The sequence below is a fragment of the Rhipicephalus sanguineus genome, chromosome 1 (genome assembly GCF_013339695.2).
Source record: "Rhipicephalus sanguineus isolate Rsan-2018 chromosome 1, BIME_Rsan_1.4, whole genome shotgun sequence".
NCBI lineage: Eukaryota > Metazoa > Arthropoda > Arachnida > Ixodida > Ixodidae > Rhipicephalus > Rhipicephalus sanguineus.
The window spans coordinates 328,190,918-328,208,817 of NC_051176.1; the positions used below are offsets into that span (position 1 = coordinate 328,190,918).

The 17,900-nt window shown below is 48.6% G+C and overlaps 1 protein-coding gene across 1 annotated transcript in view; it reads right to left on the reverse strand.

Moving 5' to 3' along the window:
• Positions 1 to 5,497: 5,497 nt before the first annotated feature.
• LOC119379524 (octopamine receptor beta-2R) overlaps positions 5,498 to 17,900 on the reverse strand; it is a 368,763-nt gene continuing 356,360 nt past the window's right edge. The window contains exons 2-3 of the mRNA XM_037648820.2: positions 5,742 to 5,877; positions 5,498 to 5,687 (exon numbers count right to left, since the gene is read on the reverse strand). Of these exons, the coding sequence (XP_037504748.1) occupies positions 5,858 to 5,877 (20 nt within the window). The 3' untranslated portion in view covers positions 5,498 to 5,687; positions 5,742 to 5,857. The remainder of the gene's footprint in view (positions 5,688 to 5,741; positions 5,878 to 17,900) is intronic.

Sequence of the window (17,900 nt, forward strand, 5' to 3'; positions counted from 1 at the left end):
CAAAGCCGTTCGATCGGGTCGCCCATCGTCGTCTAACTTCAAAACTTGCTTGCCTCAACCTTCATATCCATGTACTATTCTGGATTGAATGCTTTCTCACAAACCGCTCACAACACATTGTCATCGATAACACTCAGTCATCAAGTAGCTCTGTCTTGTCAGGTGTACCACAAGGCTCAGTGCTCGGACCTCACCTGTTCCTGATCTTTAAAAATGACATCCCTGTCAAAATTTCTTCGTACATTCGGTTATTCGCTGATGACTGCGTCCTCTATCGGCGCATATCCTCCACCAATGACCAGCTTATCCTCCAGGAAGACTTAAACAAAATTGTAAATTGGTATTCTGTTTGGCTTATGTCCCTCAACGTCTCTAAATGCAAGTACATGTGTGTTACCCGCAAGCACGCAACCTTCAATTTCCCGTACTCTCTCAAATCTTCGGCGCTCACCCAAGTCGACTCTTACCGTTACCTCCGAGCTACAATCGCTGATCAACTCACGTGGACTGCGCACATAACAAACCTTATAAAAGACTGCTCCAAATCGCTTGGCCTCCTCAAGCGATCGCTCTTTCTGTCCCCCATCCCTGTCCACAAACTCGCTTACGAAACGTTCAGTCGGACAAAACTTGAGCATGCCTCACCGATTTGGAACCCTCACCAGACTTGTGTTATTCACTCACTCGAAGCAGTGCAGAATCGCACGGTACAATTTATTGCTTTAAACTATGACTGGCACACTAGTATCACTTCCATCAAATCGTCCCTCAGCATACCTAGTCTATCTCTTCGCCGTAAGATTTCACAGCTTTCCCTTTTCCACAAACTGTATTATAAATTCCCTCACCTGAGAGACACCATTTTTCTTCCACCCAAACGCACCTCACACCGTCTGTTTAACAACCTCAGCGTTCAATGCTTACATGGTACCACTAAAGCATTCAACAAATCCTTCCTACCAACTGCTAATGAGCTATGGAACGCGCTGCCCGAACAAATAGTGTAAATGAGCAAGACTCCAATAAATTTTGGCACATACTTTCATGTTTTCTAAACCCGTAATCTGCCACAATTACACTGTTATTTCATGTACTATTCTTTTGTAACGGCATTTTTTACCACTTGTTCTACCTGTTGCACTGTCTTTGCTTCGCTTTTGAAATTGAAACCATGTATGCTGTACTTTCTAAACATTTTTTTTTTCTTTCTAGAATTGCATAATAATGACCATGCTCTTATTGATGCTTTTCTCCTTCCCTTATGTAATACCCTGAAAAGGGCCTTTAAGGTTCAATAAATGATGAGGATGATGATGACATCTAAAGCATACCCCTAATCCGTGACCGCAAAATGAACTCAGGAAAATTACACCAGATAGGTTTCTCGCCCTTCATAAGAAGAGCGCACTCACTATGGTTATGATAGAAGATAGCTGAACAGAATGCTGCCCTCGGGGAAGCGTGTATCAGTTAGCCGTCATGGCCTCTGTGACAAAGAATTTCAACTTTCGCTCATACCCTATCACCCTCAAACATTCAAAATCTTCTAATGGCTGTGACTCATGAAGCTAAGTGTATAAGCAAAGAGTGGTTTTCGATAATAACACCTTGCTCCAAGTTAGCGTCGTGCGTTCTTGTGTGTCATCTTTAGCCCGGTCTTTTTGGCACGGTACGGAAAACCTATTCAGGATTGACTTTTCCCCTAAAGATACTTTTCGGGCCGAAAACTTCAAATTGCGCAAATAGAGAGACACCCAACAATAAAATACGGGTTTCATCTTCCACCCATAATAAGAATGAACTAGCCCAACAAGGTACTCCACTCGACTACCACAGCGGTGAATATAAGGTTCACAACGCACATGTTCGAACCCCCTGGAACCCGGTGCATTATAATGATGGGCTGTAACGGGAGAGATATCACCTCCCGATGTTCAAAGCGATCGGCAACCACTAACTGAACGCTCATTTTTTGGCCAAGTTTTCATTTACCCAAATGCGCAAACATGCACATGATTTGTAGGACGATAACGCTGGCATCTACCTGTAGATAGTGCGAAGCTACTGAGTAACACCGCGGAGCATTGCGAGCACTCGTTAAAAGAGTGAAAGGTGTCATCGATTCCTTCGCCTCGTAGTGCCTAGCGTCACTGAGCCTCGGCCTATTTCTCTCCGCAGGTGATCAAAGAGCGTGCCACGTCATTGTGTAACCGAGACCTGAACAGCAGATTGCACACACCGCTGACCTCAGGCAGAGACGCCATTCGTCTATGCACACTTCCACTGCAAGCACGTGTACGCAAGCTGTGCATTACACGAATTCGTCCAATAGTGCACACCTGTGCGTCTTGGGGGTGACTGAACACCGAGGTTATTTGCAGACGTCACATCGCAAAAACACGAGGCTAAGACGACTGGAATCGAACATTCAATTACCAATCAAGTTTCGGAATAAAAAAGAGATGCCACAGTCTCGGAAAGCGTAGGCTGCGTCATGCGTTGTTCAAAACCCAAAAATCGAGCCTGTGCGGTTAAGCAAACAGTCATCTCGCACACGCCAACTTGAAGCTGCTGCTAACGGACAAAACTGCAAGGTTTGTGGTGATGAAGCAAGGTGAATATGAACAAAAGGCGGCAGAAGCAATTTGCAAAGACTGTGCCGACTACGAAGAAAGGAATCTAAAACAGGTGCAAAATCTGGCCGTAAAAACGTGCGAAATACTTGGACTAAGAAGCTAAGAACGAAAGGAAGTAATCAACTGACCCTGACCCCGTTCATCAATATTAGGATGCATAAAAAAAAACCGCCCCTTTCGAACGATCGTCCAGGACAAATGAACTTTTCAACGATGTGTGGCTGTGTGCTGTTGACATCGGCGAGCTATCTATTGCGACGGGGCACCGGTACGGAATAAAGGCAGCGGCCTCACTTTGCGGCGATAAGGAAGAGCGCCAAGGCGCCCGGTTGTTTCTCATGCACCGGTTGCAGTTGCTCGAAACAGCACCATTGTGCCGGAGCGGAAATGGACACATGGCGTCTTTGTGCTCCAGGAAAGGCCGCGACGCCGAGTTTCCGCCGAAGACGGACCACCGCACTGTGCGGCTCCGGCTGATCGGCCGCCTACACTCAAATCAGCGCCAGCTGCGCAGACACATACCATTAGATTTGCCTGGCCTGCGGCCGCCGTTCGACAGCATGGGTGGTCCAAGGACGGCCCGAGGAGCGAAACGAGGGACTCACCACACCCCGCATGCTGGAGGCATGTTTCCTCGATGCGACATTGTTGCGAGAACAATACGCGTGTTTGGGTTGTGTGTGTGTGTGGGCTGGGGCAGTGCCAGCAAAGTGACCCGCAGGATTCGTCACCTCATTGGATGGAAACGTCGTCCACTGTTTCCCTAGGTTTGGCATCTAGGGACTGCGAAGGATCTAAAAGACGCAAACGAGTGCATGAGAATCGGATTCTGAAACGAACTGTCAAACTGTAAACATGTAAATAAATCTCTTCATCGGCTCCTCGGTCCGGTTCCCTCCAACAGCAGAAGCTCTTCTTGAAGACGAGGTTTGCGTCCGCCTGCCTGGACGCGAGGAAACCAGAGCAGCTTCACTTTCCAACAGGACCTAAAGACGCATCTGTCTCTTCTGCCTTTCGAAGACCCATGCATGCTAAGCGGATCCGGGCAACTGATCGCCTTCATCAAGAACAGTGAGCCAATTACGTGTTTTTATATTGACGTATGTTTTACAATATACCACAAGCGGCTGCTATACAAGCCACTGAAGAGTGTATTGAGACGTTTGGTGAAAGGAACTTGGAAAAACAATGTGGAACCAGTGCGCACGGCTTTTGAAACTTCCAATGCTCTATCTGCGATCACTGCTTGTTGAATACGAGGGCGGTGTGTACCGCAACGAGATCGAATCTGTATAGGCTCCCGTTTAGCTCCGTTGCTATGCAATCTTTTCATGGCAAACGGAGAGAGACTTTTAATGAATTAAATGCATGTAAACGCTTGCTTTAGACATGCGCATGCTTTCCTGCTTTGTGCACCGTACGAAAAAGCCAATTCTGTTAACGTGGAAAAAATCTTGCAGAAGTTCACACAAGTTTTTTTCTGGGCTAGAATTCACATATGAATTGCCTACTGAGTCCTCTTTAAAGTTTTTAGACATCCAGATTTACGTGATTATTGATCATACATGTTGGATGTATTTAACAAAAGGAACAAAGGCCATCATGAGATACGATTCCGCGCATTCAAAGCTAATTAAAAGAGGAGTAGTGTTATCTGGTCTAGAACAATGTGTTCAAAAATCCTGTCCGCATAAAATGCTGCAGAGCGCCAGTGTACAAGTAAAAAGGCTGAAGAACAGTCACTGTCTGATTGCATCGATGGCGGAAAAGGTGTTAAAGACAATTACAAAAACAATCGTAAAAGTGACGAATCGGCTACTGAAAAAGCAAAACAACATTGTTCTGCCATATATCCACACGGTTTCACATAAGCTAAAAAAGATTGTAAATGCACAGAATGTGGAACTGGTTTTCTCGGCTCCGGAAAAACATTCGAATGTGTCGAAGGGTAAACCGCGGCAAGGAAAGAAGCCAGCGTAAGAATTGCGGAACAACCATGTTAGAAGATACGCCAGACAGACGGAAAGATCTTTAAACATAAGATTAAGAGAGCATCGAAATAACTGTCAGCTACTCACGCGCACGGGCAATCTAGCAACACATGTATCACATTGCGAATGTACACCGCTTTTGGAAAAAGCCAGCATTTTGTCATAGGGTCATGATAAAGGGGAATGAGTAATAACAGAATCTTATATCATGACGCAGGCACGTGCTGACGATTGTATCAGCGCACCATCCATTAATCTGTGCTCAAAAATTTCATTTTATAAAAACAACCTAACATTTATCATGCGCATGCCCAGTGAGTTTTTGTCTCTTGCCTCAGGTTTTCGCGATGCCATCCTTTGTATATATACGTGACGGAAACGCCTGGAAATTGTTAGTCTGCGCTCTGTGTTTGCGGTGTATTGGGTCAGTCCCTGTACGTTAAAAAAGCGGGATTACCCCCAAGTTGTACAACCAACTTATAGACGAGATTATTTTTACTCTCGCACCCACGTTTAGAGCAAGCATACAAAATCTTGACCCCAGTCGTCATCGGCCAGCGTAGGGGCTGCGGAATGGTTACGTCACAGCTGATGATGAGCGAACGCTGGCGGCCATCGTGTGATCAGGTGATCAGACCAGCTAGCCTAGTCATCTGTACCACGTAATCAGCAAAGATGGCTGGGCCCTGCAATTCCCGTCTTTCTTTCGTCTATCCCACGCAGAAGCTTGAGATGAGATACTCACTTGCAAGTAAATTTATCGTGGTCTCCATCATGCGGCAGGGTAAGCAAGTGAACATTTGCTACGTACTGTCTACAGCTAGACGCCATTGTTATCCTTCGGCGCGTTGATTTATACAAGATAGCAAGTCTGTCAAAATAATTTTTATTCCAACGCAGCTTCAGCTCTTTTTGTGCGTTGCGCGGACGTGTTCAATTCCCCTTCCAACGGGTAGCACTATTTAACATTGATAAAAATAGCAGGTGTTGTTGCTACAGTTGATCTCGTGCGATGATGTCGCCGCCGCCGCTGAGGAGCTGCGCCAGCGCAGTCCAGTCCCTGCGTGAGCCGCCATTGTGAGCACACCGCTTTGAGGCACGCAACGCCACTCACCTCTTCACGGCGGCAGGCCGTGCTTCCACGAAGCGATGCTGCTCTACGAACCCTGGTCCCGTGTCCTCGCACGAGTAGCGATGCCAGCTGCTGGCAAGCCACCGCTGCGAGCCAACTCAATCTTCACAGCCAGCACCTGCACCGCCACAAACATACGCCGTGCTTCAATAACTGGCACCACAAGACGTCGCAATCCAACTCGCAAGAAACGCCATTGTGGCTCGTGACGTTCACTGCCACGCCGGACACTCAAGCTACGTCCTGATGCAAGTCCAACGTCTCGTGCTTTCGCCGATCATCTGTCATGCTATGAACCATGATTAAATGGCTTGCAGCGCACAAAAAGCAAGAACAACCGACTTGTCCCAAGCATTACGTTCAATATTAAATATATCTACATGGGCCCTGACGATTCTCTTTCGAAAGAGCACATCATAAAAGCGTCCATCGTTTTTTTTTCGGTATTAAGACAAGAACGACACTCTCAGCACATTAGTAGCTGCCAGAAGAGCACCGTACGGTCAGAGGTTCTTCGATAATAGTAATTCTTGGGGTTTTACGTCCCAAAACCATGATACGATTATGAGGGACTTCAGAAATTTAGACCACCTGGGGTTCTTTCACGAGCACCTAAATCAAAGTACTCGGTCATCTAGCATTTCGTCTCCAATGAAATGCGGCCGAGATTCGATAACGCGGGTAACCATAACCACAGTGGCGGGCCACTTGAGCCTTATCCACAACGTTTATTCCTGCACTGTGTTGGTTTCCTTCAACGATTTCCGAATGACTGTCCCAACAGTCAACGCTTCCTAATCGTAGTATTTTCATTCATTTATATCAGGTAAAGGCCAGTTAAAGGAGTTGAAACACCAAATTTTGAAGTTTAGCCTGCTGTAGGCTTGGTCTGTATGCCAAGACACTCCGCACGAATTGTTGGACTCGGCTAACGTTTAAAATATATTTTATTTCGCTTACAAAGGTGTGCCTGAATGCTCTTCCGCCCGATCGGGACCCATCGCTAGCTGAGTAGGAACCGTAACGGAAGTTTTAGTGACGTCATACCGCATGAGAGTGACGGGAAATGAGCGGTGCCCCACAGCAGCGCCGCCCAGGGCAAGCCATCGGCTGCGATGCCACACTCGCTCCTTTTTCTCCACGCGTTGCCGAACTAGACAAGTGTGCTGCATTTAGGAAAACTTTTCGCATCGCCACGCGGGCCTGTATTGGAGAATGTCAGTTTGTTCGCGCACATGGCTACCGTAGTCGTTAACGTGAGAGGCCATTTGGCGGCGCCAATGCGAACCAGACAAGCACAGGATTGTTATTGCAGCAATCTAGTGTATTCTCTGCTGGCGCATATTCTCGGTAGCGGCGTAGTTTCAAATTAGTGGCCTTCTTAGACATTTCTTCGTCCAGGACACTGGTCGAAAACAAAGAAACGTATCTGCAAGTGTGGTTATTTTAAGCATCACACGGTGTAAGTGCCATCATTCGGTAACCCGGTATTCCACACACACCTCTGCGTTTTCCGTAATAGCTTACACGGTAAAATTTTCTGGTACAGAAATTTAGCGAGCGTGGAAAACGTCCGCGCGGTTTCTCGCGCGTGTGTGCTAGATATGACGTCACATCTTTGTGGGCTCACGTGACCAATCTTTCTAGACAGTGACGTCACTCTCTAACTGGGTGCCCAGATGCTCTACCAGTTGAGCTACGGTGGCGGTCGTTCTCCCGTCCGGATATATATGCGCATTTAAAGCTGCGAGTGTTAATCAGCGCCGCTAGTAGCCATGGCGGCGAGTGTGGAACACTCTTTCTCTGCCCGCTGGCGCCAGGTAGCACGTGATTTTTTACGAGCTATCAGCTGAACAGTAATCCCTCGAATACTACCTGAAGGTATAGACTGCCAGAACGAGACTCTTGCTATGAATGTTTGAGCACTTCCAAGTTTAAATGCACATATTGCCACGCCCACTTCTTGCTTTATTTTGACGTATTCGGGTTTGACCAGCAAGGACGGTTATCAACGCTCGAAGCTGACCGCGGCGCAGTGTTCGAGAAGCGTCGCGATTGTAGTAGATCGTTTTGTTAAGATTGAGCGCAGGACGCGAATAGTCTAGATTATTCCAGTGCTTGCGCGACAACCAGTGACAAGACTGGAAAGTTCGATGCATGATGTATAAAAGACAGCGCGTCCCAGCCATGAGCAGTTGATCGACGGTCGACGCTCTGTTCGCCGCTATCAGTGTATTGCTGTAGTTTCACTTTCAGTTTACCGGCCACATGTTCGGCCAAATAAACAGTTTCATCTAGGACGTGCTGGCTGCTGTCTTCGCCGACGTCACGACCACGTGACATCTGGTGGAGGTGCTGTTTCATGATCCGGACGCCACCGCGGGGTGCTGACCCAAGCCCAAGCTGCGACGAGGACGACGCCAAGGAAAACCCGGATCGTCGAACAAGGCGCAGGCACAAGCGACAGCAGCCAGAGCACGGGCTCCTTCCCGAAAAAGCCAGGCAGTCACAGATCCCAACATCGACCGCAGCGACGATGACCGACCCCGTGCAGCCTGTGCCGATCCTTCTTTGGCAGCCCAAGGAGCCGCCAACTTTCCGCGGTTCGTCGTTCGAAGACCCGGAAACCTGGCTTGAAACATACGACCGTGTCGCAGCCTTTAACAACTGGAGCAATGAAGACAAGCTGCGTCACGTCTACGTCTACCTCGAAGACGCGGCAAGAACCTGGTTTGAGAATCGGGAGTCCTCACTGCAGACCTGGGTTCTTTTCCACAGCGCATTCCTGCACACGTTCACAAGCGTCGTCCGCAGGGAAAGGGCCGCTTCTTTGCTGGAGACCCGGGTGCAGCTGCCAAACGAAAACGTCACCATCTTCACGGAAGAGATGACTCGACTGTTCCGTCAGGCCGACGCTGCGATGGCTGAAGGCAAAAAAGTTCGCCTGCTCATGCGGGGTGTAAAACAAGAAATTTTCGCGGGACTTGTCCGCAACCCGCCCACGGCGGTCGCCGAAATCCTCACCCAGGCTACGACTATTGAAAAGACACTGGACATGCGGACGAAACAGTACAACCGCTCGCCGCTGTCTGCAACCAATTCTGAAGTGCACCCACTAGCCACCGACGACTTGCGCGAAACCATCCCAGCGATCGTGCGGGAGGAGTTGCGCAAGCTGTTGTCCGCGAGGAAATCCAACAGTCACTGGGTGTTCCTCAGCCGGCACCGCCACAGCTTCAAGCAATGAGTTATGCTGCTGCAGCCCGACGCTGCGCCCCCCCCCCCTCCTCGCCCGCGTCAAGACGCCGCGCCGCCCAGCAGTTCCGCCGCCACCACCGACGTCATACCGCCCGCCATCCGGACAGCGATACACGCCGAGGAAGACCGACGTTTGGCGCGCCCCCGACCATCGTCCACTCTGCTACCACTGCGGAAAAGCCGGCCACACCTACCGCCGCTGCCAGTATCGACAGATGGGACTGCGCGGGTTCGCCATCGACGCGCCGCTTCCACAGCAGGGTGAACGACCACGCGACATCGCCGACTATCTGGCAGGAGCGCAGTGGACCCCCTCGAAGACCTTCCCGATCGCCATCGCCAGGCCGCTACGCTTCTCCCCAACGCCGACGATACACTGGCCCAACCCGGGGCCGGTCACCTAGCCCGCATCCGGAAAACTAAGGGAAGCAACCAATGGAGGTGCGGTTGCTGTACGACGAAATGCCGAAGATCATCCGCCGACGACGACGACGCCACGACGAAACCTCCAGGACACGACGAGAACCAGACAGAGCCCTGACGACGAAACATCGCGGACCGAAGTAGACCTGACGACACAACGTGGAAGCAGCGGAACAAACCGACGTAGCCGTGACCCGACGCCACGACCTAACTGCAACGCAAGACGACGAACTAGCGACCTCGACGTTCTTATCGACGGCCACAGCATCACAGCCCTCGTCGACACCGGCGCCGACTATTCTGCCATCAGCGGACCGTTCGCCACGAAGCTGAAGAAAGTTAGGAGAGCCTGGGAAGGCCCCGAAATCCGGACAGCTGGAGGTCACCTCGTAACGCCGGAAGGAACCTGCACAGCGAGCCTTACCATTAATGACCGGATTTATCCCACGAACTTCATAGTGCTGCAGCGTTGCTCGAGAGATGTCATCCTTGGTATGGACTTCTTAGGCCTTCAGGGTGCAGTCATCGACCTTGCCCTATCCGCTGTCTGCTCGCGCGGGCGCTCGAACAAGCTACCGCAGTGTTCATGATTCCCAGCAGATGAAGCTACGTGGTAGCTCTCCCTTAGCTCTCACCGCGCGTCGCGTACGTGTAGCTAAAAGCGTTTCAGATGTCGTGCACATAACGTACGTATACTTTCACGTTTGCGTACGTGAAGTCCCTACGTACGTGAAATTAAAACTGTCTGGTAGCTGTCGGGTAGTGATGGACGCGCGGTAGTTGCAGCGCGTCCATCACGCGCCGCTTTTCTTGCTATCGCATTCATTGCTTCGCCCTTGCGGCGAAACTGTGACTTTTTATCAACGCTGCTATCACGTGCTCCACACTGTCTTCCCGCCATGACCGCCGTAATGCGAGCTCGGAGCAAAGTCGTGTGCCTGAGAAGCTCGGGCCATCCTGCATAGCACCCCAGGTCTCTCATTCACGAATATTAGTTCTCGGTGCATTAAGGAGTAAGGAAGAGCAATGCTATTGTTATATTGAGTGAGTCAGCGTTGGCCGGGTGGAAAAAATTGCTGCCTACGCTCCTGTTACAGGCTGCACTTGTGAAATTTTTATTTTTGTCCAATACACGAAGTTCATTACACTTCACTCAAATAATCATTCTATTTAATGTAAGTCACCATACTCGAACATACTGGAGCTTGAGACTTGAAGGCTTGAGAAATCTAAGCATGGCAAGACCGCTATCGCTTGTGGGATTCCCAAATTAACATTAAAACCATGCCCGTCGAAGGAATAGTACACTCAACATAAAAATTAACATTTTAAATAAAAACAAAAGCCGAAAACGCAAGATATAATAAAGGTCAGAAACTTGAAATACAGCACATGTGCAGCCACGCTATATATGTAAAGAACATGCATCCGACTTCGTAGTAGGTGAGATAAACACTACAGAATCCACATATGATATAGCAGCTCGGTCATTCAGGTATTATTATTTGCATTGGTGTACAAAGCTTCTGGCCCTTCAGGGTCAATTATTGACTCGCAGTTTTATTTTTAAAAATAAACACATTGTTTAGCATATATTGAGCTCCCGCGCACGCCAAGAAAAAAGAAATTGCGCGAACTTTGCACTTATTCGCGCAAACCTTGGCAGAGCGAAGCACGGACCCGTCGACCGACACGTCTAGCTTCGAGATGCGCGGCTTCCTTCTCGGGATTACGCAGCCAAGCTACGATGTCTTTGCGATGTCTGTGGGCGCGGCTTGGCCAGATGGTGCGGTATCTGGTCGCTAGACGAGATGCTTGCTTCTTCTCTCTTTCTACCTCTTTTCCCCCTCTCTCTCTACTTCTTTGTCGCTTTCGTTGATGCTCTCTCTTTTGCTTTCCCTATTTCTTTCTGTTCCCCTCTTGCTTTCCCTTCTCCTCCTCACTTCCCTTTCCCACCCCCTTGCTTCACTATTCTATACAAGGCCACGTTCTGTTAGCGTGCCTGGATAGCCGTGTGGTTAGGACGGTCGCACGCAGTACGAGAGTACGCAGGTTCGAATCCCGCCTCGTGAGCAATTTTTTTAACAGCCAAGTTTTCCTTAGTCGAGGCGTTCATGTCTGGGGTCGGCGTAGAGGTGATCACGCCACCTCGCAGTAGCAAGGGAAGGGCTGCGCCGTACTGCGAGATGCGATGGCAGAGGACGTCTAGGGTGAACCTTCGATAAAAGCACCAACATGTGGTGACCGTGAGGCGTAGGGCTGACGCTCACGTCGGGCATGTTTTCGCCAAGCCAACCGCGATGTTCATGTAAGGGAGGCCGAAGCTGAGCGCCAGCGAAAGAAAGACTTGAAAAAAGTAACAATTTCGCCTCAATGGATTAGCAAATAATGCGATAGCAAGAAATTAAATTGTCACAAGAAGAAAGGCCAGCAGCTAGAAACATGCTGTGCGCTGCTCAAACACAAACGACAAAGGAAAAGAAAATACACAAGGCGACTGCAAACTGACTGTCACAGCTCGACACTTGAAGCGCGCTGTTCAAACACAAAGGACGCACTAAAGAACGCACAGGTATACATAGTACGAGCGTGAACTGTCCCAGTTGCTACTTCAACTAACCCCTTCCTTGGCTCCTCTAGCTAGCAGATCACTCCATTCACAAACGCGGCCGCTGTAGCGAGCAAAGTGACCTTCGTCTGGTGTATATCTCCAACGCAAACGTTGCGGTGAAAGCACAAGACGTACAAAACTCCCCCTCAACAGTAATTGCGCGAGAACAGTAGACCACGCCCTGTATGTCAAAGTACAAGTCGAAGGCGCGCATCCCAACTCCGGCGAAACACGAGACAGTTTTATATGGGGACCCAAGAAATTTGCGAGCCGCCAGAACGCAAGCCACTCTCGGACTCTTGCGCTCACATTGTCACATTGCTCACAACACCCTTCCTGCGATACATAAGTGGTGCAGGCCGGGTCTACCTAACGGCCCTCTCACATTCTGTCCCAACACCCTGCAGCGCCTTCGTTTGGGCGGCAAACAACACTGCAGGGGCGCGACCTCAAGAGAAGAAAAAATAATGACGGAGCTTGGCAGTGGCACGTGAAGCCACGGCTCGCGTTCCCTGCGAGAGTCGATTATCGTGAGATAAAACTTCATTTGGCTCTAGTTGGTACATATTCCTGAGGATAAAATTACAGCGCAAACGCACTTTGTTTGTTTGTTTGTTTGTTTGTAGCCTATCGTGTTTGGCACATACCCACTCTGGGGGATTGGCATTTTTTTGTTCTACTTACTTCTTCTTTACTTCTTTGTCCTTGCACCCATGTGAATAAAATTTCGTCTTCGCGTATGTAATACACTATCATCCTTGTAACACGTTTTGGTTTACAGCTATTGTTGTGTGCGCATGTCCGGTAAGTTTATCAAGTCGAGAGTTTGGCGGAAACCCGCCTGGCCGGGGAAAGACATAGACGAAGGAAACACAGCGCCGACCAAAGCTGCCAAAGCTGGCCGCCAAAGCGGCCGACCAAAGCTGGCCGCATGCGGTTACCCGTCCTCATTCATCAACTCAATTCAACGTCAACTATCGTGGCCGGTCCAACCAAGCAATCCTTTAGCAAAGAAACGAGCGTCGGTGCCGTATGCTCCGGGCTTCAGTGAGGCTCTCGCCAGAATTTTGCGCTCCTACGACGTACAGGTCTCCCATATACCTGCACGCAAACTTGGAAACAGCCTCGCGAACGTCAAGGACAAGTTAGAGCGAGAGAGGTTTCCAGGTGTCGTCTACAAAATCCCTTGCACAGATTGTACACATGTTTATATCGGTGAGACCGGCAATTTCAAGAGAAGGTTACGCGAGCACAGCAATGACGTGAAAAACAGAAAGGTGACGTCAAATGCACTCGCCGAACATGTTGTGTCCACGGGCCATGCGATCAACTGGGAAGATGCTTCCGTCATCGCCACGGAAAAGAAACTCTTTCCACGGCTTCATCTCGAATCATTGTTCATTCAAACCACTGCGCACACGCTGAACTGTGGTAATCTTCCGCCTGTGTATGCCCGTTGCCTCAAACATGTGATTAGACAACCTTATAAATAAGCGAACTTGCTGCACATGCTTCATTGTGAACAAGGCTCCCGTGTGGGAGCCGAAACGTCTTTTTAAGAATATATTTTTACTTTTGGTCGGCGCTGTGTTTCCTTCGTCCGGTAAGTTTGCCTTGGGCTTATATATGCACTGGCGTACGAAAGAATAAAGCAGTGGTTAGTCAGAGCTTGTGCCGTACGTTTCTTTTATTGGTGTGTGTCTTGTGCGTTCGCGCTGTAATTTTAGCCTCGGGATTCTTGTCGCGGTGTAATCTACATACGGTGATTCTGGTTCAGCCGTCTCGTTTCTTCCCTCCTGTGGCATAAGCCTACCCAGAGCCAAAGCGTTCCCACTAGCTCGCGCCACCACGAGCTACGGACGCGCTTCTTTGTCCCTGGCCGACTAGTGGCGTGGCGCTACAACCCAAACATGCAAAACTAGCCTGGCTCGCCACCGATACGACGCAAACGCAGCGCGGGCAACGATGCAGAATGGCCCGCGCCTCACATAATTTCAATTTCGCCACGTGTGGCGTCCCGTGCGTTTCACCCAACGCCGCGTGCGTTTGTATCGCGGAGAACGAATGAGGCATGGCGTAATTGTCCGAGGCAGCAAGCTGCGGATTGAGGGGTTGCAGGCTCGGAACCCCGATCGAGCGCTTCGGAATTTTTTTCTTCTGAACTATCTTTATTTCTAGCTTTTATATATATATATCCGTGACATGAGGGCGACGGCAAAAATCCGCCGAGAGTTTCCATATAATTGCTATGGCAATAAAACATACAAGTACGACATAGTCTGATGAATGACGAGCATAAGATTCGCTGTTTAGACAATGTTAACGATGGGGAGCCGGCTGGATTTTTTCGGCGAGATTTTTTCTCAGTCTCTTTATTTATATCTTTCTTTCTCTCTGTGTGTGTGCTCGTTCTCCGGGTTATCACAGGCCACGCCGTGGCGGTGAGCAGTGGGATCTGCCCGAATTGTGTCGCACATTCATGATGATGATAGTTTTCGGGCACGCACTTTACGCCCACCTAGAACAGCTTCGCTTTTAAAACTCTGAAACTCACCACGCTGCTCGTTCCTGCAAGAACTTCAAGGTAAGCCACCGCCTTCGAGAAAAAATTTTACAGTTGCAGTCCAAACGTTATAATTATGATTTTGGCTTGTAGGGCTGATGTAAACTTAAACTTTAGAATGACGAAACTGCTAAAAATGCAAAAAAAAACAAAATTTATAAAAATCCCAATGCGCCAAAATAAGCATGTTGCGCCATCAGTCATAACTATCAAATAGTTGGTGCGATTGAAACGAGACTTGGCAGGTGCGTAGGGTGGAGGACGCCATTCTGTGCACCAAAGCTCCACGATCAACGCAGCTCTTAGCTAAGGTGCGTTATCGTAAAAAGACTGAACAAGTTTATATTTGACAGCTTTGTTTTACACAAAATTGGCCATAGTACAAAAAGTTGCTGCTCGCTTTCAATAATTCTGCTTGAATGAACAGCTCAACATATAAAGAAATAGTACGCGAAACTTTATGAGAAAATGTTTCTCAGAAGGAAAGTTATCACTGTTTGCGTAAGTGTAGGATGCAAAAAGTGATGGTTTGAGAAAAAATGGCTTTGAAGATTTGAATAGAATGTCTATATAATAAAGAAACATTCAATATATCTGAAATTCTGTAGGTTCATAGCTGGGGACCTCTTCTGAAGCGGCGCATGAGCGAGCTGAAGCACATATATTTTTCTAGCTCGTTTTGAGTCTCCAGCTGACTCTCATCTACGTGCGCCACAGCAGCTCCACGCTTGGTATATTGATTCCATAATGTGCGCTGATGCTTATTTTTTTGTCCTATACTTTACTATATTTCATGGAGTACTATAACTTATTCGATGAAAGGCCAGAACTTAGTCCAAGAGCTAGAAGTGGTGTACGAAAAAGCACTGACAGCTGAGCGAAAACGCGCGCAACTTAAACAACGAAGTGCCGAAGCCGTGTAGTGGAAATTTTCAAATAAATCCTAAACATCATGTCCCACAAGCTGTAGAATGTACTTAGACAACTTAGCATTACGTAATATGTATAAGGAAAAACATTCATGACGACATGGCAGGTGTTGTGGATTCAGAAACCTTCAGTTTCAGTTTCGAATGCGTCTAAGAGGGGTTGGAAAAACGCTCATAACTTTTGAATGGCTCAGGATAACTACATAATTATTTTGCGAAATATTCTTGAATAGACAAGGAGCTTGAAAATGTTGAATCCAAAAATAATCATTTAAAAAAATGCCTTTTTGAAGGTGGTGACCTACCTTAAGACTACTCGCGGAAAGGGACGACAAATGCCACAAGTGCAATTGGCTTACAGCGCATATGTTGTACAGGTCGAGCAGCCATGATATACTTATTAGAAAACCCACTGGCGCTGTCTCAGTGCTATACATGATTACTGAACCAGTGTGGCGCTGGTACTGAGACATTGGCACACTGCACACCGGGACCATTGCTACGGGCTCGAGTCGGGCTCTTAAATTGCTTTTGAGAATGTTATTTTGTGCAGACCGTAATCGTGACAAAACAACGAGCACTGCGACAAAAAATTTGGGGAGGGTGTTTCAGCTCCATTGAAGTGAAACCTGTGGAGCGGCGAAACATGCAGTGTGCGCCGGTGTTTCCCACAGGGAAATCACTGCTAATGGGCAATGAGAGACGGAAGAGAGATTTGAGAGAGACCCGCAGTCCGCTTTTAGTTAACGTGCACGCTGCGAATCCTTATAGTTCAACTATTCACAAGAGAAATCTCCCAGCGGCACTACTTTCAGTGCCTATATATGCGGTATGGCCGGTGAACGGTTGTGCAACGCGAGCAGTCGGCTTTCGAAGAAACTCGATAGCAGACGCTGCCTGCGTCAGCGTTGTCTCTCGCGGGCGAGGGCGCGTTCTCGTTCCTAGCGAGCTGGTAGTTGAGCGTTCATCGCCGAAAGAGCGTTTTCATAGTCAACGCGCGCCGTTCGCTCTCACACGGCGAGCGCTGAGGCGGTGGCGCCCTCTCTTGCGCTCAGGGCACGACGATGCACGCGGCCACAGCAGACGACGATGCACCGCCGACAAGCCTAAGGAGCTTCGCCTCTAAAAAAAAGCTTGCACTAGTGCTGGAACCAACAGCGGAGCTGGAGCTCCCAAGGATGAAGCTGGCTCCCAATCCCGGTGGGAATAAGTCACGTGACTAGTGTTACGCGATTTTGGCGGGAAAATGTCACCTGACTAGTGTTACGTGATTTGACGCTCTATCGCCCATCAAATTACTGCATGATGCAATAATTTTAATTTATTGCATGTTGAAATAATATTGCAAAAATTTTGCCAGATCCCACGTACCGTGGGAATCGATGTTATGCGAAGCATGCGCGGGATGGTGGCTGGTGTAATTTTTCACATTTAGCGAAACGTTACGGAATGACGCTCGAGAAATATGGAAGTGGTATACGCACACTCATATGTTGAAGAGTCGCATATTATATAGCCAGTTGTTTACAGTTGCGTAACGAAGGCAACAGCAACATGGGTGTTAGCAACACCAGACGCGGTAAGCTGATATGCAGTGCTTATATTCTTCAGTACTGGATAGCGGAAATCCGAACAGGACAAAGAAGGTAGACAGATAAACAGGACAGGCGTTACTCTCAACTAAGCTTCATTAAGGAAAGTTTCCCTAGATATATAGTACGCAGCTGAGAGACATGCGCAGGCGTACTGCACGTACGTTACAGTCACAGTTGCAGTTGTTACAGTTGCGTTACAATTGTTATGCTTATACTTGTTCGTTATGACGGAGAATGCACGCACGTTTCACGAACCCGTGTGCATGTGTAGAAGGGGTTCATGACAGTTCTTGCGCAAGGTCATCATCACCGTAATCAGGGAGCACCAGCCTGGACCGGACTTGTTAATCGGATCCGTTCGTCATCGCGGCTATGAGGAGTCTAAGTGTAGTGAAGTGCGATGTATATTGCAGCCGGTGAAGTCCTGGATGCCTCTTACGATGAAATGTTCTATGATGCCCCCTGTCGTGGACGTGGCAGCGAGGTCTTTTGATGTCCTCTCCACAATCAATCCATCTTTCACGCAGTATAACGACCACGCGTTGTTGGGTCTTGATAAATCAATGTTGAAGTAACCGGTAATAATAAAGAGGCCTGGGTCTCTTAGCAGATTTATTGTAGTAAGCATCGACGCCGGTTTTTGCGTAATCCACGTGGTGCATGTTGTGGGCCGCGTGGAGTGGACGGTAGTTGAGCGTCTTCCAGGGGTGTTCTGTCTTCAGTTTCCTCACTTTCCTTGCGTCTGCCGCGGTGGTGTAGCGG